The sequence below is a fragment of the Eleutherodactylus coqui genome, chromosome 5 (assembly GCF_035609145.1).
Source record: "Eleutherodactylus coqui strain aEleCoq1 chromosome 5, aEleCoq1.hap1, whole genome shotgun sequence".
In the NCBI taxonomy this organism is placed as follows: Eukaryota; Metazoa; Chordata; class Amphibia; order Anura; family Eleutherodactylidae; genus Eleutherodactylus; species Eleutherodactylus coqui.
This window is the reverse complement of record NC_089841.1, coordinates 98,161,505-98,186,826: the sequence shown is the minus strand read 5'-3', so window position 1 is coordinate 98,186,826 and position 25,322 is coordinate 98,161,505. Positions and strand designations below refer to the sequence as shown.

Genomic DNA, 25,322 nt, shown 5'->3' with positions numbered 1-25,322 from the left:
ACACAAATACAGCATTGCCCCTCTTATCAGTCGGGGACAGAGTGTTAGCTCTCCTCCATTTCTGTGTTAAGGTCGGTCTTGTGATTTATCGATCTTATTCACATGACAGACGTTTGCCGCGTCTCTCTGCTCTGCACATTTTATGATTAGAGATGAGCGAGCATACTCGGTAAGGCGATATACTCGAGAGAGCATCGCCTTTTTCGAGTACCTGCTGACTCGTCCTGAAGATTCAGGGGGGCCGCGGGGGGTTGCAGAGGGGATCGGGAGGGAAAGAGAGAGAGGGATCTCTCTCACTCTCCTCCCTGCTCCCCCTCGCTGACCCACGCCGCCTGCGCCCCCCCCCCCCGAATCTTCAGGGACGAGCCAGCAGGTACTCGAAAAGGGCGATGCTCTCTGGAGTATATCGCCTTACCGAGTATACTCGCTCATCTCTATTTATGATACATATTTAAATGTTCTTATAAATGATGTGTAACAAGGACAATGATGGAGTTTGTGTTGCGTAAAAGTACACATCTGTAGGCCAGCTGCTGAGCAATAAGATTGTATTGTGCTGAATTAACACATGAATGTGACAGTAATCATTGGGCAGGAGAAAGGAAACTAAAATCTGACTAAAACATTTCCCGATTTTAAATGTACATAAATCTTTTTTATAGGAAAAACATTGCCTTTTCTTACTTTTTTTCCTCTCCCACTGTTTTTTTCCAACCAGGTTGATGGGTTAAAGCCCATATTAAAAATAGAAAAAATGAGTTCTAGTGGCGGTCTTAAGTTTTGGCGCTTAAAAAAAATGAACAAAAAGACAGTTATGTAGCATGTGTTTGACATGTGTTTTGTCCGAAAATAAAAAAAGACATCCCCTCAAACAAAAAAAGGCTTGTAAAAAAAACAAACAAAAAAAAACACGTAAGAAACATAAGAATTCTTACATTTTATTTAAGCAGTCAAAAATGAGCACCACAGAATAACTATGTGTGAAGAAAGCTTATATAAAACTGTGCAATTCAAAACCCATATATACACTGGTGGAAACTGAAAATGTTATATTGTTTCACAGATTAAATGCCAAACACCAACACCCATTGCTATCATTCTACTCTTCAATCTGTGATTGTTCTTAGCAAGAGAAACCAAGTAATCTTGTAGATATGATACCTTTTAATGGCTAACAAAAAGGCATGATGTTATAGCGAGCTTTCACCTAACAGCTGCCTTGTCAATCCCATATTTGGTCATGTTTTCAATAAGTATGGTATGAGATACTTAGTCAAATGCTTTACTAAAGTCAATATATACTATATCCACTGCATTTCAGTGATTCTGACATAGAAGGAAATTACATTTGTCTGTTTGTTACAAACCCATGCTGGCTCCGGTTAATTACTCAATTTTTAGCCAATTACTTGCATAAATGCTGTTTAATAATTTGTTCAAAGATCTTTCCTGGTATAGAAGTCAGGCTCACAGGCCTGTAGTTTCCTGGATCCCCCTTCTTCCTTTTTTTGAAGATAGGGACAACATTTGCCCTTTTCCAATCTTCTGGGACTTCTCCTGTTCTCCAGCAATTTTCAAAGATTATGGCTAGTGGTTCAGCAATTACCTCTGCTGCTTCCTTTAGTATCCTAGGATGTAATTCTTCTGGACCTGGAGATTTGAATTCATTTAAGTTAGCTACGTGTTCCCTTATCATCTCTCTGCTTATAGATAGCCTGCATCTTTTATTCCCCCAAAAGCACAGGGAAGATCAGTTGATGTTACATCTACTTTCTGAGAGGAAACGGATACAAAATAGGAATTTAAAAGTAAGGCCTTCTCAACATCATCCTTAACCAATTTACCATTTTCATCTTGTAAGCGTCCAACAGCCAACTTTTCTTTTATTTTGGACATAGCCCCAAAATCCTTTTTTATTGCTTTTGGCCTTTGTTACATGCCTCAATTCAGTATTCGCCTTACCTTTTCTGACACTTGCCCTACAGTTTCTGCAGACCGCAATATATTCTTCTTTAGATATTCCCCCCTCTTTCCATTTAATAAACATATTTTTCTTCCTTTTTAACGTGTGTAAGTTCTGTGTTCATCCATCCTGGTCTCTTTAAATGCTTTCCTTTTTTCCTTCTTTTAGGGATTGTTAATGATTGTGCTTTGAGAATCTTATTTCGCAGTATTTCCCAACCTTCTTGGACATTTCTGTCCTTAAGAACATACAGTCATTGGATTCTTCCTACCCTCTTTCTGAGTTCATTAAAACCTGCCTTACTGAAGTCCAACCTTGAGGTCTGAGTTTTCTCTTCTACCTTTTGGAACATAAAGTTGTCAACAAGAGCAGATAAGAATTTGTTGGATCCATTATTTTTTACCTGAGAGAGATTCCCAACAAATGTCTGGATAGGTAAAATCTCCCATGATCACTATGTTGTGCTTTTTTGAGAGCTTGGCCATCTGATGTAGAAAGAGTTCATCCAAATATCTTCTGCTTGTCCAGATGGCCTATAGGGAATGCCCACAATAGTGTCCTTTCTGTTGTTCTTTCCCTGTATTCTTACCCAAACAGTTTCTACAGAACTACCATGCTCTGAAGCTTGAATGTCTGTGCATTTCGATGGAGGCCATTGGGAGATGTCCATGTATACAGACGGTGTTGTCGGGTTGCATAAATCATGTGTTTGTTATCCTGAGCTGATTTTCTTGGCAGAACTGTACCAGGCGATCACCGGCTTAATTTCTTTCACCAAGCCCAAATCTTCCAAACGTAGTCATTACAAATAGAGCACAGTCCATATTTTGTGGCAAATACCAGGCAAATTGTATGTCACTCTGGTACATACTCTAATAGCAATTTCCTTTTCCACAGTGGAAAACATTCCTTAGTGGTCTCACAGGGACATCATATAACTATATAGTCGAATTCCGGTAAAAATCCTAAATGGATCCATGGATTATATAGAAGATCATTTCACTTTCTTCTGGATAATTCTAACTATGGTATATTATTAAATTACAATGTATATTCTTTGTAAAAATTAAAGACAACCAAGCACCAATGCGGGTCGAAGAGGAGAATGATAACAATGGGCGAAGAGTGTTGGTGTCTGGCATTTAATCTGTGAAAAAGTTGCTATTTGTAAACAGATATACTTTGATTTTTTGAAAAAGTGTCGGCTCACATTATATTGTTAATTTGTGGCACATTGGAGTTCCATTCTCACATATACAGGGAGACTTATTCCAGTTTCTCTTGGACAGTGACATGTGTGGTATATTGCGATACCTGGGAATACTGATTCTAGCTGTGTATTATTATATAGCTCTATTGTTTGATATAGGTCTTAGTGCTCTATGTATGTATTTAATTGGTATGCTTATTATTCAAAAAGTTGATTATTTTCATTGACCTCCTTCACATTGTAGTATTTTGGTCAGTATTTGTAAGCCAAAACCAAGAGTGGGGAATAGACAGAAAATCTTTCTCATCTTGGCTTACAACTGCTGATGCAAAATACTGGCTAATATTGCTGCATGAAAGGGACCTCATTTTTCATTACTGCAGATCTATTGAAAAGATTTCCATGATTTGGGGATTTTACCTTTCATCTCATTGCAGTTTTGTTTTCTTGAAGAAGAAGGCGGCTTTGCAATATGATGTTTATTAAAAAAGTGCCCTCCCCTATCTACAGCACCCACTGCATTAGGTGCCGCTAAATGTTAACACTGCAGCAGCACTTGTTTACATACATTGCACAGATGGAGGGCACCCTGTATATTGTGTACATGGGTGCCCCCCCCCCCCCCCCCATCTGTGCAATCTACAGGGCAACCATACATTGAACAGAGATGGTTCCCCTGTTACAGCTGTTTCATGTATGTGGACACCATGGGGGGTGTGGATATTTTTCAAAAATTTTTATATTGCAAATCTGTCTTATGCTTCAAAGATGAGGGGGCAACGTAGAAATTTGATAAATCCCAGACAGACCCTTTAATTGCTACTGTCTAAAAATAAACAACTTAAAATTATCAATGACAGCCGGGGGCTCAAATCAGGGACCTTAGGCCACCGTCACACATGCAGTTGGCGTTTTGCTGTGATTTTACTTTGTTTTTTAGCACACCCCATCATTGTGATGGGTGATGAGGTGCGCTAAACCCGGTAAAATAGAGCGGACAGCGCTCAAAAGTCACTGCGCTTTCTTAGCATGTCTGTAAGGCCCCATTGAAATCAATGGGAGCATTATATCGTGATTACCACGATGTTCAATATGCCACAGTAAAAAGCACATGTATGAGAGTGACCTAAGAACCAATTTTTTCATAATCTTTGACTTCTTAATACTAACATAGAAGTGCCATTCATTTCTATAGTACAAAACACCATGAGGCCTTAGTCACACGGGCGGTTTTTCCCGCGATTTGCGGATCGCATGACCGATGCGCATCCGCAAATCACGTGACCGGGGCCGAAAAATCGCCAAAAAAAAACTGCTCCTAGCCGCGTTTCAATAGAAACGGGCCGGAGCAGTGCAGCTCTGTCCAGCGCATTGAATTCAATGGAGCCGGCAGTACAGCCGGCTCCATTGAAAGCAATGCGCTGCGGGCGATCTCACGATGAATTTTCGGGAAGGGCTTAAATATATAAGCCCTTCCCTGCAATTCATCCAGAAATGTGTAAAAATAAAAAAATAAAAATATACTCACCTGGTCCCGGCAGACTGAGTTCAGCCGCGGCCGGCGGCAGTTCTCCTGAATGACAGCTGAGAGCTGCCCCTGATTGGTCCCTGCGCTCAGCCAATCAGAGGCAGCACTCACTCACCCATTCATATATTCATGAATGGGTGTGAGTGAGAGCTGCCTCTGATTGGTCAGGCTGTGACCAATTAGAAGCAGCTCATTCAGCAGGCGGGGATTTTAAATCCCCAGCTGCTGAATACTACAGAGAGCAGTTCAGGAGAACTGCCGCCAGCCGTGGCTGAACTCCGTCTGCCGGGACCAGGTGAGTATATATTTTTATTTTTACACATTTTTGGATTAATTGCAGGGAAGGGCTTATATATTTAAGCCCTTCCCGAAAATTCATCCCGCGCTCGCCGGCAGCCCATTGCTTTTAATGGAGCCGGCTGTATTGCCGGCTCCATTGAATTCAATGGGCAAACATCGTTCTTCTCTGCCACAGCTGTCACAGCTGTGGCAGAGAAGAATGATTTGTCTAGGATATGTTCTCAATGGGGTCGGCGCTGCTGCCGCCGGCCCCATTGAGCGCATATAGAGAAGAGAACAGGAATCGCAGATCGCAGATAGGTGCGATCTGCGATTTCTGCTCTATAATTTATCGGACGAGCGCATAAAAAGCGCTCATGTGTCCGATACCATTGCAAAGCAATGGTTTTATAAAATCGCGGGACGCATGCGCAAATCGCGCGAAAAAACGCCCGTCTGACTGAGCCCTGAAGCTGTAAATGAGACATTATGGAAATTCCTTGCCTATCATTTGGCTAGCATCCTACAATAGTTTAACTTATACATTAGAAGGCACTACCACCGCCGACTCACTTCCCTTTCCCCAGACCCAGTCTCCACCCCCTTCCATCCATCCTTTGTTCCCCTCCGCCTGTTTTACATTGTATCTACATTTGCTGACTTTGTGCTTTGTCAAATATGCTGAGATGTGAACATCCAATAAAATCTTTAAAGAAGGCACTACAATATTTATAAGGAGACAGCATATATTGACTTCCTAAAATATGGGTCTTGTCCAAACTTACAACATAAGCAGCATTAAAAAAAAACATTTTGTACGTAAGTGCATATTGGTTTAAAAAATATGTATAATATTATAAAAGCAGTGTCATTCTATATTAATACTTATACAACTCTGACAAGGTAACACCAGCGGAAGTACAATTTAAAGTGATACTCGTACTACTCCTATGTTGCATCAGTTTCCTGTTCTCACCTGGTGGACTTCCATGTCCAGCAGCTGCTGTGGCAATGGCGAAGGCTGAGGCAGGCGACACGGAGCAACAGCGAGAATTGTCAGAAGTCTGCACTGTAAAATAATCAACACATCAAATCACGATTTGGGAAATTAAATCCATGCTTCCATCTAAGTAATAAGAGCATTATAATGTATCTCCAGAGAAGCCTTCCGATTTGCTTCAACCTAAAGTAATATAACTTCCAGATCACTCCTCTTAAAGAAATTAAATGCTTTTGAAGAAACTAACAAACCGCGACCTCCCCATGGTATGGTTACCAATGGATAGACCTCCAACTAGAACACTTTTAACCTGATAAGAACCTGGCACCATAAATATAGGGCGCTTGGTTTCAGGTTCTAATCCCGAGCCATAAAAAAATACGACCTGCTATTAGTGTTCCAAAAATCTATCAGGACCAAGTTGAGTCTTCAGCTGTCAGTCAGTTCATAACTGCTTCTGCCTTGTATTTTGCAGGCTACACAGCACTCATTGAGCGCTGTGTAGCGCATAGAAAAACGGCCCACTGCTGACGCCTACCTAGACCACTGCTATAATACCTAGACCACTGCTATAATACCTAGACCACTGCTATAATACCTAAACCACTGCTATATTATGAACCATGAAAATTATATATCCCAACAACCAAAACAAAAAAAAAGGGGAACCCCATTCCTGTATTTTTTTTAGTGTAAATATACTAATTTTAAAAATAAAGAGCAATAAATTTAAATTTGTATTTTCTTTAGCGTCTTGTACACATTTTCCCTAATAAAACCAAGCAATGTAAAAAGAAATTCACTGAAATAAAGATACTAAAAAATAGCCCTATAGGTCAAGAAAAAGTGCAACAAAAATATTTGTGGCAAGCCAGGAAAAATTGGGCTATAAAACCACCATATGCGCACTAAAAAACATCTGGTTCTTTAGGACCAAAACACTCCGATCCTTAAAGGGGTTGTCGGTTACGGGCCAACCCCGCTTCAATAGCACTGCCTGCATTAAAATAATAAATGTAACTATACTTCCCTCTCTGCGGTCCCGGTGATTGTTGTGACATATGATGTCACATCCAATTACAGGTTGCAGCAGCATGTTCTTGAACTCCGAGCATCATGGCGCTCCGTACGTGAGTGCCAATGCCAGAACGAGTAGCAATACTGCAGCCTTCCATAGGTTGCAGTGGTCAAGTGATTTCCTGTGACATCATAGGGAAAATGCCTAGCATCTTATCCCAAAATCCTGGATAAGTGAATCCTTTAGCTTGATTTAACAGTCCATACAATACAGTGAGAGAATCATTGCACTGAGTTGTACAAAAGTGAATTTCTAACTTTGCAAATTACCTAGTGAATTGGTGGAGAATGAATAGCTCATACAATTAGTACTGTTACATTAATGCGGCACTGTATGATAATTAGCACCTGGCACTAATTGTAACCTATTAATTATCTCAGATAATTATGTGGTGCTGCAAAGATGACTGCAACAAATGTTCAATCTATAGTTATGAGAGTCTATTTACTGGTACAGCGACAGATCTGCACAGACATCCAAAGTCAAATCACACTGCAGTACCACACATGGAAATATAATTGCACTTTCATACTGTTTTTACATAAGGCTCTATGTATTTGATGTATCTTCTGAAGATAATAATCATCTAAACGTGAAGCTCATTTACAGACCATCTCCATCCGTGATAACAGCAGTAGCTATTGATAGTCAAAATATAACAATGTGGCAGCTCAAATCATTACAGAGTACTCAGTGGCTGATACTGTTAGAATAAAGCTATACTGAGACCTGCTGATCAATTCTGGAGGTTTTCACAATTTTTATATTTCTTTATGGAGACAAGACGTAGCCCCTTTTCTTAAAGAGCCTCTGTCCCCTACTTTTAGCCCTATAAGCGAAGCTTACGGACTGAAAGTAGATGACACAACTGGAAGTAGCCGCTCAATGCATTGAGCAGTGGCTTGCAATACTGACACTGGAAGAGCCACAAGTAAGGTAAGTATAACACTTACATTCCCAGACACAGCGGGTCATCTACTTTCAGTCCGCAAGCTTAGCTTATAGGGCTAAAAGTAGATGACAAATTCCCTTTAAGATTACTCAAAATTGCTAGCAAGTTGCTTGACTTCATTGATTTTCTAGAGATTTACAAGGTTCATTCCCATGGTAAGTGGAGAAAACTTTAGAGTTTTAGATCTAGCTGAAACGTGATTTCAGTGGTTTCTTTAAAGGGGCACTAACTTTTCAGACAAGTTATGCTCATCTACTAGCTTGTGTTAGTCTCATCAATTCAGTAGTATACTTGCATTAACTGTTGCTTTACCACTATAAAATCAGGTTTGAAGTGGCTTCCACTAAGGGTCTCTGTTCCAGTTTCTCTGAAAACAACTGTCTATTGTTAAGTACAGAACATCTGTAGTAACAAGAACACAGAGACTGCCATCTTAGAGATATGCAGACACTGATAATGATCTCTGCAATCTCTACCTCTCCTTAGAGTAGGGGTGCATGTGTGTCTACATATTGACAATTTGCCAATTGCCAATTTGCCAATAACTGAATCATCCCGGGAGAGCAAAGGGGCGGGCATTCAGATACTGCTCGGACTACAGACTGTACAAGGAAGTGCAGGACACTGAACTACTGGCAGAATGGTAGGCTTGCTATACAACCCCTGCATTAAAGTGGATTGCAAACAGCAGGGCACCTGAAAATCAGATCTTACAGACATTAAACAAACAGAGTGCAAACAGCAGCAATTAAGTGGGTAGGGAGAACCCATTGATAGCCTGCATTATTTTATTCCTTCAATAGCACAGGGAAGATCAGTTGAGGTTACATTTACTTTCTGAGACAAAACTGATACAAAATAGGAATTTAAAAGTTCAGCCTTCTGAACATAATTTTTAACCAATTCACCCTTTTCATCCTATAAACATCCTATAGAATCTTTGACTTTTCACTTTTTTTTTTACATACCCCCAAAATCCTTTTTATTGCTTTTGGCCTCTGTTGCAAGACTCAATTCATTATTAGTTTTAGCTTTCCTGTGTTTATCCATCCTGGTCTCTTTCAATGCTTTCCATTCTTCCTTCTTTTAGGGATTTTTAAGGATTGTACTTTGAGAATCTCATTTCACAAAATTTCCCAACCTTCTTGGACATTTCTGTCCTTAAAAACATCCAGCCATTGGATTCTTCCTACCCTCTTTCTGAGTTCATTAAAATCTGCCTTACTGAAATCCAACCTTGAGGTCTGAGTTTTTTCATGTCTTCCTCCTCTTTTTATCCAAATTTCAAGGATAGCATGATCACTGCCTCCTAAGGTCCTAGCTACCCTTACACTTCCTCAACCATTCCCTCCCTGTTGGTAAGAATTGGGTCCAAGACAGCAGATCCCCTTGTTTTCTCATCTACCTTTTGGAAGATAAAGTTGTCAGCAAGAGCGGATAAGAATTTGTTGGATTCATTCTATTGTTCTCTCCTACTCTTCTTACCCAGTTTCTACAGAACTACCATTCTCTGAAACTTGAATCTTTGAGGAGATATGCGCTTTCCTAACATACAACACAAGGTAATATCTCTTCCTCTCATATTATATCTATTTCTTATAAATAAGTTGTTGCCTTAAAGCCTTGTATTCCAATGTGTATCATCCCACCACCTTTCCGTGATGCCTATGACAGATTTCTCTTCCTGTACTAGGACCTCAACTTCTCCTTGTTACCCTCTGTGCATATATGTAGAAACATTTTAGTTTGTTATCAGTGTCGCTTACTCCTCTACATTCCTTCTGAATTTTTTGTCTTTGTTCTTTCTTTCCACTTCTAATAGTAAGGTTCTCAATTGTATTCATTAGCTGTATATTTTTGTCTAGCCTTTCACTTCCCTTTCCATATTGTTCTCGTTTAATGCTCTCCTGGTGAGTTCAGCAAAGCGCCTGCCCAATATATGCTTTCCTGTCTTTGTAAGGTGCAACCCGCCTCTAGCAAGCAGTCCATCATATAGGTAATTCACTCCATGGTCTAGTAATCCAAATCTTTGCTGATGGCACCATCGGCATAGCCAGTTGTTCACCTCTAGAATCCTGTTCCATCTCCTTATCCCATAGCCATTCATTGGGATAATGGATGAGAAGACCACCTCTGCTCCTAGTTTCTTAACCTTCTTTCCAAGGTCTTCAAAATCTATGCAGATAGTTACAAGGTCCTTTTTTGTGGTGTCATTTGTCCATACATGTATTAGTAAGAATGGGTAGCAGTCTATAGATTTGAAGAATCTTGATAGCCTTTGATTTGTGCACCTGGAAGACAGCACACCTCTCGTGAAGTTATATCTGGTCTGCAGACCGCGGCCTCTGTTCCTCTCAATAGGTAATCCCCCACAATCAGCACTCTCCTTATCTGCACAGCAACAATTCTTCTTTTTTTCCATCCAAAAGGATTCTGAGCACTCGTACTTTACTGTTCTTTGTGGACAAAGTTCTTGAACTACTTCTTCATTGTCCTCCTGCATGAGAGACTGGTACAGGTTCCTAAGCAGTATGGGTGCTGACTGACTCCTGATCCTCCTGCTTCTTTGGGTCCCATGCTCCCATCCCTCTGCTTTTGCAGGTACACTGAACATTTTTTTCTTTAAACATTCTAAAAGAGTTACTTCTGCTCTGTCAAGGAAATCCTTATCTTCCTTTATGAAGTTCAGTGTAGCTATTCTCTCCTGCAGACTCTGCACCTTTTCCTCCAGTAGAGACACAAGCTTGCATTTCGCGCAGGTGAAGTTTTGCTTTTCCTCTGGTCGGTCGGTAAACATACAGCATAAATTGCAACTCACCATATGGCTCCTCTCCCCTTCCATGTTGCACAGTTGATGTCCACTTTCAAACTCCTAATAGTAGAGATTTCTCCTAATGATATTAAACCTATAAGATGTTATGTCAGCCTGAAGGCGCGTGGTCGGGTGATATCCTCCAAGCAGCTAGACCCAACAATCGTCGCACTCATAGTGAGTCTTCAATCCTCCCAAAATGCACCAGGAATATGCAAATTATCTTCCTGGAGCTCCAATCCCTCATTTGGGCTCTTTCCCCATCATTTGGCTCAAACTCCACCTTCTTTCTAGTGACTAACAGCTTCAGGCCCCCTAGAATTCACAGCACCAAGGGAGCTGCAGATGTCAATCATTAGGCAAGGGAAAGAGAGCCAGGACCAGTCTTAGCTAGTGAACTTCTCACTAAACGGTTCATATCTCTTTTGCATACCACGAAAATATTAATTTTGGAGCCTAGGAAGCAGTGATAATATATATGATGGTTATTCTTCTCATGCTATTTATCTCCGGTTACCAAAGTTTTATGGCACAAAATGTCTCGCCAGATTTCATTTAGGCTACATGCACATGAACTAATTTAAAGTTGTGTCTAGATTTGCAGGTGCAACTCACATTGGGCAGCACATGGACCCCACCCGTTTGCTGTTTGACGTTTGGGATACCGCACATGTACTATTCTCACTGTTTTTCTTCTTAATAAGACTAATTTGTCTGAGTACAAATAAAAAGCCCACACACACCCATTCAAATGAATGGGTTCTATCTCCATCCAATTTTTGGACCAACTAAATCGGCCCAAAAATTGGATGGAAAGATCGTTGGTCTATATGTAGTCTTAAGCAACAACAGTATGACTAGGAAAACCCCCATTAATAAACAACAGATACCTCGTGTCAAGCAGGCACTGTAGAAGCCATATGTGCCAAGCATGCTCACTGCACACCACAACCACAGCTCATCATAACCAGCTGCACATCAACATTTCCCGTATTTCTCCTAAAAAGCCATGAGGTTCATGCTCTATGACGAATATTGACTCCTTGGCAGATCAGGTGTTATGTTGAAGGATACCACACAGTAAATATAGAGTGCAATAAAGTATGACCATGGACCCCAAAACGTTTCATAGGAGAATTTGTACTAGGACTGCACCTCTATCTAGGGGATCACATAGTGGCACTGTACTGGTTATAGTAGCAAAAATCTAGTACTGATAAGAGCAGTTCTACTGGGCCACATCAATAATTGTTCACTCTTGATAATGGATTCCTCTATATCCTGAATATCCAGTCTATGGGAAGTTTCCATGACAACATACTTTATAAACAGCCTTTGTCTAGAAATATTTTTTTTTTTCTCATCGTGAGCTTTTGTTACCATGGCATTAAAAAACTTCTCTCCCATCTGCGGATCTCTTTACATAATATAGATAAGGAGTGTATTTATTTAGAAATCATTATCAGTGTCTCTCAAACAAAGCCGTATCCCAACGCTAACAAAATAATCACAGGATTATTAATGCCACCATAAATGGCAACTGCTAAATAAGAACGCATTCGGAGGAAAAAGTCCGTAAAAAGAGTAGATCAGAAAAAGAAAAAAAAAGACATTTTGACACTAGGATCCAGAACGGAGATAAGTAAAATGTTCATATCTTTATTTAACACAATGGAATTAGATTTAAGATGTATAAATATAGTTCACAGGAAGTCACTAATCCCCATTACGGTCCTGACAAGGAAGCTGCAATGAAAGCTGATAGAAATAACAGAGAACGGCAACATCTGTCCTATGTTCTACTCGATCATCAGCGTACTCACTGGCGCTGCATCTATAAATAACACCATAGAAATAATCTATCCAATTAGCAGTTCTTCAGATCACAAAGACAGCGGAATGCTGTGGAGACAGAGTCCAATCAAGTGCACAAATTACAATGATACATTTCAATGCTTCACAAGATTAACCACATGACAGCTGTCAAAAATGACAATTTTCTTATCAAAAGCCCTCATTAAGTCTATGTGCACAACGATGTTTTATTTTTTATTCTGCTTCTCCTTTCTCTTCTCTAAGAAAAGTTGAAGGAACATTGATCGCCTTATAGACAACCAGTGATCTGAATGAAGAAATGGCGCACATTCGTATTATGCCCAAAAGGAAAGTAATACTAGAAAAATAAGGAAAGGAAAAATGGAAATCAATCCAAAAAGTTACCGTATATACCGGCGTATAAGGCGACGGGGCGTATAAGACGACCCCCCAACTATCACCTTATACGCCGGGAATACAGCGGAGCAAAAAAAAATCATTACTCACCTCCCCCGGCGTTCTGCGGCACTGCTGCAGTCTGTCGCTCCCTCCTGGTCCGCGGCAGAGCATTGCTTTCTGGATGCAGGGCTTGAAATCCCCGCCTCCAGAAAGCTAATACTGTGATTAGCTAACACACGACGTAAGCCAATCACAGCCATTCAATGACATCATTGAAAGCGGTGATTGGCTAAAACACACGTGCCTTCAGCCAATCACAGCCATTCAATGATGTCATTGAATGGCTGTGATTGGCTGACGGCATGTGTTAGCTAATCACAGTATTAGCTTTCTGGAGGGGGGGGATTTCAAGCCCCGCATTCAGAAAGCAATGCTCTGCCGGAGACCACGAGGGAGTGACAGCCTGCAGCAGCGCCGCAGAACGCCGGGGGAGGTGAGTAATGATTTTTGGTTTTTTGACACTTTCTTTTTTTTGTATTACCGTCGTATAAGACGACCCCCGACTTCAGAGCAGATTTTTCGGGGTTCAAAAGTCGTCTTATACGCCGGTATATACGGTACTCAAATGCAACAGTGTACATACGATAGAAAGTAGGGGGCCCTATAGCAAATGACAAAATGGTCCCCCCCTATGACTAGGACGGGAAAGGGGGATATGACTGAAATCTTTATATATGTTAAAGGATTTAATAGAGCTCAGGGTTTGAGTTTTAAAAAAATGAAACACTAGAACAAGGTGGCACAATCTGTGATTGCGTTGCTATGGAAAGTGCAGCCCCCCTGTCCACGAGTGGAGAATCATAACGATTCTCCACTCGCGGGCGGCAACTCACAGCATGCTGCGAATTGCCACGATTCTCCGCGATAAGCCTATCTGTCAGATAGGCTGACCGCGGAGATCCATCTGCAGGCTCCTGCTCCCGGACGGCGGCTCCCATGGACAGGCAGCCTAAGAGAGAACTAAAAAAAGTAAATAAATACGGGCAGACTAAATGTTCAATGAGGTCTTTTTCTGTCATCAAATTTTGAATGTTGGGTTTTGACATCCAAAAAAAGATCTTTGTATTTGCTCCCCCTTCGTGCCCTTTACATGATTTTTGACCCATTCCCCACCTGCCTTGCTTCCTAACAATGCAGCTCCTCTGGGAAGGAGAGTCCTGTGCAAGTTCTTAGATCAGAGGAGAAAACAGGTGGGGCAACTTCTGATTCTTCTTTTCCATACAATATACTTGAGCAGACAACAGGAGCACTCTTACAGCCATTTCTGAAGAAGGGACTGCATTCCCAAAACGCGTTAAGCATGGCTGGTTTTAAATATTAATAAAGACGAACCAGGTAATTTCCTTGATCATTTATCGACTTGATCATTTATCGACTCGAAGTGTTGTGCCTCCAGTCCACCGGTTTTACTTCTTCTTAAACTATGCAAGTTCTGGACACCCAGTAGCAAGGAGGATGAGATTAACAAGGGCTGGGTCTCCTTAAGACCTCCCTAACAGATGTATGGCCTGCTTCTAAGGTGCGCCCCTTGCTTGTTGTCAAACAAGATGCAAAATAATAGCGGTTACAACAGTGAAGCATGAATTTTAATGATTGCTCTGTATTCAGCAACTGTCATTTGTAAAGGTTTCAGAGTTTCAACAATAGGAGTCAATAGGCAGAAAGGATGTCACACGCAAGTACAGTATGTAGTACCTTCAGAATACATAAGCTTATACCTAAACTAGCTGATATACCCTGCTTCGCCCGAGTTAATTTGGTACTGGTGTTCATCTGGTGTTCACACGGAAATCTTATGAAGTCGTGGTTACTTTAGAGATACCGGAAAAACATATGTTCACCATTTTGCATAGTTTTCTGTGTTACCCAGGAAACACCACGGGAGGTAACCATGCGACGTTTCCTTTATATAAAATGACATCAGGAAGTGAAAGAATTAGATTCCATACGTAAAATGTGGACGCTAATTTTTTGCGCTTAGAATTGAACAATCGAGGTGGGACCCATTAGCTTTTCCTATTTATGACATAATCAATGCTCGTGCCAAATTTCATGTTTCTATGACACCGGAAAGTGAGAAAATTACATTCCGTATGTAAAATTTGGACGCTAATTCTTTTGCAATAGAATTGAATATTCGAGTATTTCCTATTTATGACATAATCAATGCTCGTGCCAAATTTCCTGTTTCGATGACACCGGAAAGTGAGAAAATTACATTCCGTACGTAAAATTTGGACGCTAATTCTTTTGTGCATAGAATTGAATAATCGAGTTGGGACCCATTAGCTTTTCCTATTTATGACATAATCAATGCCCGTGCCAAATTTTAAGTTTCTATGTGAGAAAATTACATTCCGTACGTAAAATTTGGACGCTAATTCTTTTGCGCATAGAATTGAATAATGGAGTTGGGACCCATTAGCTTTTTCTATTTATGACATAATCAATGCTCGTGTCAAATTTTACGTTTCTATGACACTGGAAAGTGAGAAAAATACATTCCGGACGTAAAATTTTGACGCTAATTCTTTTGTGCATAGAATTGAATAATCGAGTTGGAACCCATTAGCTTTTCCTATTTATGACATAATCAATGCTCGTGCCAAATTTCACGTTTCTATGACACTGGAAAGTGAGAAACTTACATTCCATACGTAAAATTTTGACGCTAATTCTTTTGCGCTAGAATTGAATAATCGAGTTGGGACCCATTAACTTTTCCTATTTATGACATATTCAATGCCCGTGCCAAATTTTAAGTTTCTACGTGAGAAAATTACATTCCGTACGTAAAATTTGGACGCTAATTCTTTTGCGCATAGAACTGAATAATGGAGTTGGGACCCATAAGCTTTTCCTATTTATGACATAATCAATGCTCGTGCCAAATTTCACGTTTCTATGACACTGGAAAGTGAGAAAAATACATTCCGTACGTAAAATTTTGACGCTAATTCTTTTGCGCATAGAATTGAATAATCGAGTTGGGACCCATTAGCTTTTCCTATTTATGACAATCAATGCCCGTGCCAAATTTCGAGTTTCTATGACACTGGGAAGTGAGAGATTTAGATTATGTACGTTAAATTTCGACGCCAATTCTTTTGCGCTAGAATTGAATAATCGAGTTGGGACCCAATTACTTTTCCTATTTTGGAGATAATCTATGCTCGTGCCAAAATTCATGTTTCTACGATATCGGGAAGTTGGAGAACTTTTGGCGAGTCAGTGAGTGAGTGAGTGAGTCAGTGAGGGCTTTCAGCTTTATATATATAGATAGTGTAAAGTTTTTGCACTTTTCTGCTACATCTTAAAAAAATAGTAGATTTTAACTGACCCAAAACTGGACTGATGTGAACTATGAATGTAAAAATAAAGTTTCCAAGTTGTGAGAATATTTCTATCTTTATCAGGCATGGCCTGAGAAAAGACATACATTTATCTAGCTTGACCTGTTATTATGCAGGGTTAAATTAGAATAACCCAAAACTACCATTATGAAGTAGAGCGACTGCCAGTACTCCTTATTTTATGATAAATATTCCTTCCCAATTCTATTACTCTTCTCAAACAAATAATACACCTACCCTGTAGTAGAAAAAGTAGATCCCCACCCACTGGTGTAACTATAGGAAATGCAAAAAAGTGCGGTTGCACCCGGGCTCAGGAGCCATAGGGGGCCCATAAGGCCTCTCTTCTCCATATAGAGAGCCCAATACTATGAATAAAGCATTATAGTTGGAACCCTGTTACAGGTTTTGCATTGGGGCCCAGGAGCTTCTAGTTACGCCTCTGCGTTAAGGGATTAAGAGAAGTTGGGGGGCCCCCCAAGTTAAACTTTTGCACCCGGGCCCATGAGCCTTTAGCTATGCCCCTGTCCCCACCCATTCATCTTTGGAGTTGTACATAACTATTAGATCTTTATTAAACTGCACAGGCAAACTGCCATTACCTCCTGCTGGACGGTATCGGAGATGTCGAGGTGTTGACGGAGATCGACAAGGAGAATTCTCGGCCGTGTCCGTAGAAGCATTACTTTCAGGAATGGTTTTATCTAGTGACGCAGAGTCTAAAACAGCAGCTGTTAAAAAAATTCAAAAATACAATATTAGTTAGACATCTCTAAACCAAGGGCTTATTTTAACATTCATGTTGAAACATTAAAAACTAGAATAATGCTAAATTTAAAAAAAAAGTTTTATTCTTCTTTATTGCAGACATTCTATTGATTAATGTTAGGACAGTGATTTTCTGAAAGCTTCTGACACCATAAGGCCTCGGTCACACGGGCGATTTTCCGTGCGATCTGCGCATGTGCATGCGATGTGTGATTTCATAAAACCATTGCTTGGCAATGGTATCGGACACATGAGCGCTTTTTATGCGCTCGTCCGCTAAATTATAGAACAGAAATCGCAGATCGCACCTATCTGCGATTCCTGTTCTCTTCTCTATATGCGCCCAATGGGGCCGGCGGCAGCAGCGCCGACCCCATTGAGAACATATACTAGACAAATCATTCTCCTCTGCCACAGCTGTAACAGGGCTGCCGGCGATTGCACGATGAATTTTCGGGAAGGGCTTAAAAATATAAGCCCTTCCCTGAAATTCATCCAGAAATGTATAAAAAGTAAAAAAAATAAATAAAAAATTCTGTCCGCGGCTGAATTCCGTCTGCCGGGACAAGGTGAGGGTGAGGGTGAGGGTGTGGGTGTATGTGTATGTGTATGTGTATGTGTATGTGTATGTGTATGGGTATATATATACATACATATATACACATACATATATACACACACACACACACACACACACACACACACACACACACACACACACACACACACACACACACACACACACACACACACACTCACCTTGTCCCGGCAGACGGAATTCAGCCGCGGCCGGCCGGCAGTTCTCCTGAACTGCTATGAGTAGTATTCAGCAGCCGGGGATTTAAAATCCCCACCTGCTGAATAAGCTGCCTCTGATTAGTCACAGTCTCACCAATCAGAGGCAGCTCTCACTCACCCATTCATGAATTCATGAATGGGTGAGTGAGTGTTGCCCCTGATTGGCTCAGCACAGGGACCAATCAGGGGCAGCTCTCAGCGGTACCCCTCTCAGTAGCGGTCGCAGGCTTATGGCGTCTTCAAAGCTCCTGTTATGGCTGTAATTAACAGCCTCTGATCCGGGTGTTGACATCAGGAACCAATTAGTTCAGGTCCCGATAATGGCTCCTGGTCAGAAGCTGTTAATTACTACCATAGGAGGAGCTTCGAAAAAGCCAGATTCCTACAATTGCCGGGTCCAGCAACACAGGAATGATCAGTGCATGCTCTGAAGAGTTGGTGGAGAGAATTACCTTTGCACTCATGCTGGCTTGGAGGCATACAGAGAGGACATGTCTGTGAATACAGACCACTGCTAAGAGTGATCTAATGGGCTGTTACCATGAGATCACTGTTTTCAGTATGTGGGGACAGCAGGGAACACAAGTGTAATGTGCTCTCTGCTAACCTGTACCTCCATAGTAAAAAAGATAAAATCTAACAGCTAAAAAAAGTAAAACGTGCAAAAATAAATGCAGTAAAATGTGTGATAAAATAAAAATAAAATGTGACCAAAAACTAGAAAGCAAGAAAAAAAAATGAGGAAAAACTATTTGTTTTCCTATTTCTGGCCACTCTTCCCTAAAAAAGGCCTACAAAATTAATTCAGCCCCATTCCAATTTTAAATACTTAGAAACCCCCATGTGTTGTGAAAAAAAAAAATAACCCAAACATTTTGGGGTAGACTAAAAACATTTTTTAAAAAATCACTTTTGAGGATGTACTTATTAAAAGGTGAAATTTTGCTCTTGGTCATAAAGGTAAAAAAAAACACCGCTGGTCATGAAGGGGTTAACAGAATATGGAGTATTATCTACAAATCCTTTACAATTTTCCTTAACTATACAAATAATCTTATTTTACCCATGATTTATAATAAAAGATAGTGGAAGAACCTTTTGTTACCTCTGTGAATACTCCTCCGTAGCTTGTTACACAAATCAATACGTGGATTATCGGGATTCTCTTCAGTACATCCCGGACTTTGTTCTGGTGAGGAGAGTCCTTTACTGAGGTCCAAAGGTACTTTGCCAGTGCTGGGTGGTGGAGAGGTTGCTGGGCTGAACACTGAGGTTGGACTGCTTGCACTGGATGACGTGGATAAGTCTAAAGCTCCAATTCGTGAATTTAACGGCGAGTTTAGAGACAATTTTCTTGCTCTGACAGGTGATGACGTTCTAGAAAGGGACAATGGAGGTGGAGAAGAAAACTTGCGGCAGAGATGTGGTGACTTCCCATCTAGGCTTTGGCTAGATGCGAAGAACAACTCTAGAGATCTACATTTCAAAAGAAGGAAAGCAAAATACATGGAATTATATATTTTACTGTCCCGTATAAGTAAAAAATAACGAGGTCAGTGACATTTCAGTGGGCACATGGAGTCACACTTAGTGTTCTCATCAAGTGAGATTTGCTTCGTTGATTTCAAGTATTTCTAGACTTTATATTAAAAAAATTTCAATAGAGAAAAGCTCAATGAATCATTTGAAGGACATTGACTTTTTCACTAGTGCTCTACCATAAATCGGGTAAATGACCACCTCAAATATGTCACAACCATATAATGATAGGTTATTCATGAATTTGAACCATCTATTGAAACGACCTCTTCCATTTTAGGTACAGTTAATACAGAAACAGATATAAATATTGGAGCAACAATTTTACACTGACACGCCAAAAGTTATGTGATAGCAGTATGTAACGGTAAATTGATTATGAAGTGGTGTTACCTCAGTTAATGGCTTGGGAACGCCCACATCTGTATATGATGTGGGGTGTTATCCTGTGGGGCTGAAAACCAGCCAGCATGCTCATGGCAAGGCGACGTGAATCATTGGAGTTCAAACGAGGTATGATAGTTTGTGCCAGACAGATGGGACATTCCATTTCCAAAGGGCATTTATCATTCCATAACCCAGTGTGTGCCAGGAATACGACATGCATAGCAATACCACACACATTGGACAGCGCAGTGGCCACCCATGTGTGCTTAATGATGTTAACCAACGATCTGACTAGAGTTGCCCATGTGAACAGACAAGCGACTGGCAGAAATCACATCCACATTCAATGCAAGAGGTGCCACATGCATATCCCACAAGTCACTGAAGCATTCTTTAGCTTCCATGGGATATGGGAGCAAAAGACCCACCAGAGTGTCTCAGTTAACGCCATGACACTGGAAACAGTGCCTCACCCAGGCTCATGAGGTTTCTAACTGGGCCCTGGAGGACTGGCAACAAGTGGTATGGTCTCATGATGGTAATTGTTTTGGGCTGATGGTAGGGTTCCTGTATGGTGTAGACCCCATGGACTGGAGATGTCAACAAGGCATTGTGCAGGCTGATGGTGGCACCATGCTCTTATGGCATGGTTTGGATCCACTGGTCCACAAACAAGTTATTGACCGGTGCCCTCTACGTTTAACTGCTTGGTAACCATTTGAGCTCTTCATGGACAATGATGTTGCGTTATTCCAGTAGGATAACGCACCATGACATCAAGCTTAAGTTGTCCAGAATTGGTTCTAAGAGCATTCTGTAGAGTTTCTATGAATGGTGTGGCCTGCACATTCACCCGACATGAGCCCAATTGAGCATTTATGGAATGTGAAGGAAAGGTGCATTCACACCCAAAATCTTGCATCTAGAAATACTATAGAGCATTGGGTGACTATGCAGGCGACATGGCTCAACAATCCTCCAGGTGCCTTTCATCCATTTGTGGAAACGATGCCATGTTAAGTTGATGCACTTCACCAGGCTAGAGGTGGTCCTACAGAATATTAGTTCCTGTCCCATGACTTTTGGCATGTCAGTGTTTAGTCCGTTGATGCGGGCATTGAATTAGGAAAAAGTACTACTTAATACATCAACAATGCTAGATAAAATATGTGATCTTTATAGCTTAAAGTTGTGCTTAGAACTACATTAATTGTACATATAAGCCACTGTGACATTGAATTATGGCTCTAAAGGTGCAGATAAACCATAATCACTACACTTTTCCCAACAACGTGTGTACGAGTAATAAGTGACTTGTACTATACAAATAAAATAACAAGCCAATTGAAGATCAAGCTGTCGGAGTTACCTGACTGGTATTGACGTGAAAGGTCTCTTGTAAATATCAGCTAGTTTTTCCAGCACTACAAAAGCAGTGGTAAATATCCTGTAGGTATGCAGGAAAGTGTTGAGAAAATCAATGCTGAGAAAGCGCAAGTCAGTCAATCTCTCCAGGAGACGCTCCACACTGGCATAGCGAATCTGAGGGACCTTACAGGAGTTCAGAGTTTTGCTGAAGCATATATCGATGTCGTCTCTATGCAGTCTGGCATCAGACCTTAAATATTAATCACATACGAAAAACATCACAAATCCCGTATTTAAAGGCCACAAGCAGCAGGGAGAAGCTCAATTCTTTCTGCTTGTTGTTTGTTATTGTTCTGACAACAGTTAGTATAGTAATTCCCCAATTGCAGTCATGGTATGGAGGCATACAGCCTGAAATCCTTCTGTGCACCACTGATTCCATGGTCTAGCCATCTTCCAATACACATACTACTACACTTGTTCTATGATCTCCTGGGGATGTTTGATTTTGGTTATGGGGCTTATTCATATGGTGTTTAGGCAAAATTCAACAAAGTCTTGCACAATTCTCTTGCTATGCAAAACGTGCAGAAATCAATTAAGGTTTTTTTCCAGGCAGTACATCATAGATGAATTAAGTCTCATGTACTACATGACCTAAAAAGCCTACGGGTGATAGTATCCCTTCACAAGGCTGATGAGAAACATCACATGAGCATAAAGAATATATCTATCTGCCCAATATCTTGATCCAATGAAATGTCTATTTAAATTGAAAATGTTGGTCTTACGGAACAAGAGTTTAGACTTTTCTGCATCTGTCAGTACTTGCCATAGTAATGGGGCAATTTAGAATATCTTCACATCTGCGTTTGGGGATTCTGTCTTCCTGCATTGTTATGGGAAGAGAAAAAGAAATCCCCTTGCTAAATGGACCCGTTTAGTCATGGAACAGAATGGCACTGAGTTGACCACATTGACTATAATGTGGTCTGTTCAGTCTAAGATCAGCCATTCGGCATTTCATACCAGATCTGTGATGGAGCCTCCAAACACAGATGTAAACATAGCCTTACTAAACACTGGTGACCGTATGCCAGTCTTTAGCAGCAATGCACTAAAGTAGGATGCGCCAAATTTACTAAGAGGCGCACATCTCTTGAGTTAATTTGCTGCATCTTTGGATAGTCTGTGTACCCAGAAAAGCAGATCTGTGCCACCTATGAACCAACTTTTGCAACTTTTCTTCCATCAGAATTCTAAAACAAATGCCTAGACTACTTTCCCTCCATGTGTTTTATCGCACTACTGTGCCTCATCTCAATAATGAACCCTCAGCTGTATATTGTGAAGTTGCTGAAAGTGATCAGCCGTCCAGTTTTCCCTACTCTCATGGTTGTAACAAATATATTTTACATTTGTGACTGACATCTAAGGGTATCTTCACACGTAACATAATTGCTGCAGATTTTCTGCATGGAAAATCCACAGCATTTACAGTACAGACCATGTGGATCCATACGATGCAGAAAGAAAATCCATGTGAAACTTACAGCAGAAGTGACCTGGTGTAGCATGTCAATTTATGCTGTGTAGCTTCAATGTAGATTTCACTTCTTCAAATAAGGAGGTGAAATCCAAACCAAAATCCACATCAAAATCCACATCACCTGCGAATTTTCACACCACAATCCACAACGGCTTTTCCATTGTAGAAAATCTGCTTCTTCTGAACATACCCTAACATCCTTGGGTTTTACTAATACAATGCAAAGAATACCTGCCACTATTATTTTAAAGGGAATCTGTCACCTGCGCACGCTCTTCCATAGACTTGTATAGGACAGTGCATGCACGGGACTGTGAGGAAAGTCAGATTTTAACCACGGAAACCAGAAAGCGTGCGAGTTTAACAAATACAGCACCCCACTCCTTGTTAGTTTATGGTGCTTTAGGCAGGTGACCGGTTTCCTTTAAGAGTAATGTTCCTTATTTCCTATGAGCGGGGTATTACAGTTTCAGCATATAACAGTTATGCATTACGCAGTACAGTGAAAATGTATAGAATTTGCCAATATAGTTTCTATATCAAATCCATTCCCTCCAGGTTTCAAGATCTCTGCTTGCAGTCATTCAATAGGACCCCTCACTGTTTTCTTCCAATGGATAAACATTTGTCTTGACCATGTAATGGACACCCAAGTTTATGGCTTGTCACAGTTATGCCTAAAAGTACCTTTCCATGGGGAGATTATCACCGGAATAATTGTTGGAAACAGGGAATTCGGGTGATAGTCGACCCGTGTACATGCGACCGCGGACAGGACGCAGAGTGAGAAATCACTCATCTCTTAACGGCTGCCTGTTTGCAGTGGTTGGAGGTGGACCACCGGAAGATATCTCCGGCCACCTCCGCCTCCATTCTCTGAATGACTACTGCTCCGGTGTGAAAAGTCAGGAGTGACTATCGTCCAATGTCAGACGGTGCCAATCACCACCGGCACTTCCAGTTTTTCTGCTGCTTGGCTTCTAGAATATACCTGAATAATGGAAAAGTTTAGAGAGTAGCTGCACTGTCAGTGTGCAGGGCTCGTGCTTTGTTGGCCACTTTCGGCTCCTCCTGACAGCTGAAGACAGTATATAGTGCTACTCTTCTACGTTGGTGTGAACCCAGATTAACAGTACAGTTACCGGAGCTTTGTCCATCACATGAACAGATTTTTATCCTCTGGAAGCAGAGATCTGGAAAATCATAACGAATTTCTAAAGAAAGTTCAACTTTTTTTTACACAAAGAATGACATTTATTTGCGGAATCCATAATACCCTCTTAATACAGGCAACTACATTATCACCACTGCTCTATATTAAAATATTTCTCTGTGTATAGATGTCATAGAAATGTCACCGGAGCAGATCGTAATATTACAACTGGTTTATAACACTGACAAGATCAGGGCTAAGACATTTCCAACACAATAGAAATGATATAAGCCCAATACAATATACCGTAGCTATTTATCCATAGCTTCAGGACTTCTCTGTAGCTGCACCACTATTTTGTATATACCTGCCTCTCTTCATGCCAAGAATAAAGCAAAGTCATCTGTAGGTTCCATTTAATGCATTATTTTTTGTTGCCCTTTCCACTCCTGGGCATATGCATTAGTTAGGAATGGCTCCTTACCTGATCATATGTGGCACGGTAACCTTTGAGTTCTCCTCGAACACATTGCTCATCAGACCATTGCATCTTATATTCTCAATGCACTGTCAAATAATGAAACCAGTACTTAATTAGTAGGATTGCATGAACCTAAATTTTATAATTGCAATTATCTTATTGTCTTGCCTTAAAGGCCACCTCTGCTCAGACGGAAAAAAAGCGCAACTTACTGTATACCATTTAGTGATTTGGAGTAAAATTACTGCCAGCTGAGCTGTGAAGTCATCCTGAACTTTTCTCAAGGGTAATGGCTAAATCGCATATGCAAGTCACAGCTGCACCTCTCCCAACAGACTATGCAGAGATTATACAGTAATTTCCTCACCCCTGCTCCTCAGACATATAACAATATCAATAGTACACTATGGTTGGCTTTGCAGTCCCCAATCTATGCAGAACTTCTGTTCCCTCGCTATTTATTTTTCTCCCTAAGTTTGCAAATGTAATGTGGTGACTTTTAAAGAATAGATGTAATTAGAGGATTCATGTCATAGTTCTTAAAGGGGTACTCCACTTCGAAAGAAATAAATCCAAATCGTTCTAAACCAAAAATTAATTTAGCTTCTTAATATATCTGTCTGAAATAAAGAAATAATGTTGTATATATGGCAGCTTCGTTGGCATGTGCATGACATAGCCGTTCTGAAGCAGTGTGTGCATGCTTTATGGCAGCTGCAATGAATGGCCGTTAATAACCAGAAAATTATCAATAGATTAAGGCGGCTCTCACACTCACTGCTTTTTACCGTGATTAGTGCAGCGTTCCAAGCACCACGCTAACCTCGGTA

At 40.7% G+C, this 25,322-nt stretch overlaps 1 protein-coding gene across 2 annotated transcripts in view; it reads right to left on the bottom strand.

Annotated features, from left to right (window-relative positions):
- The window catches only part of RASGRF2 (Ras protein specific guanine nucleotide releasing factor 2), a 255,357-nt gene that overhangs the window by 48,687 nt on the left and 181,348 nt on the right, over nt 1-25,322 (bottom strand). For both annotated transcript variants that reach the window (XM_066602949.1, XM_066602950.1), the window contains 5 exons: nt 24,496-24,578; nt 21,311-21,559; nt 19,121-19,491; nt 17,052-17,180; nt 5,957-6,049 (listed from right to left, as the gene is read on the bottom strand). In XM_066602949.1, the coding sequence (XP_066459046.1) occupies nt 5,957-6,049; nt 17,052-17,180; nt 19,121-19,491; nt 21,311-21,559; nt 24,496-24,578 (925 nt within the window). The remainder of the gene's footprint in view (nt 1-5,956; nt 6,050-17,051; nt 17,181-19,120; nt 19,492-21,310; nt 21,560-24,495; nt 24,579-25,322) is intronic.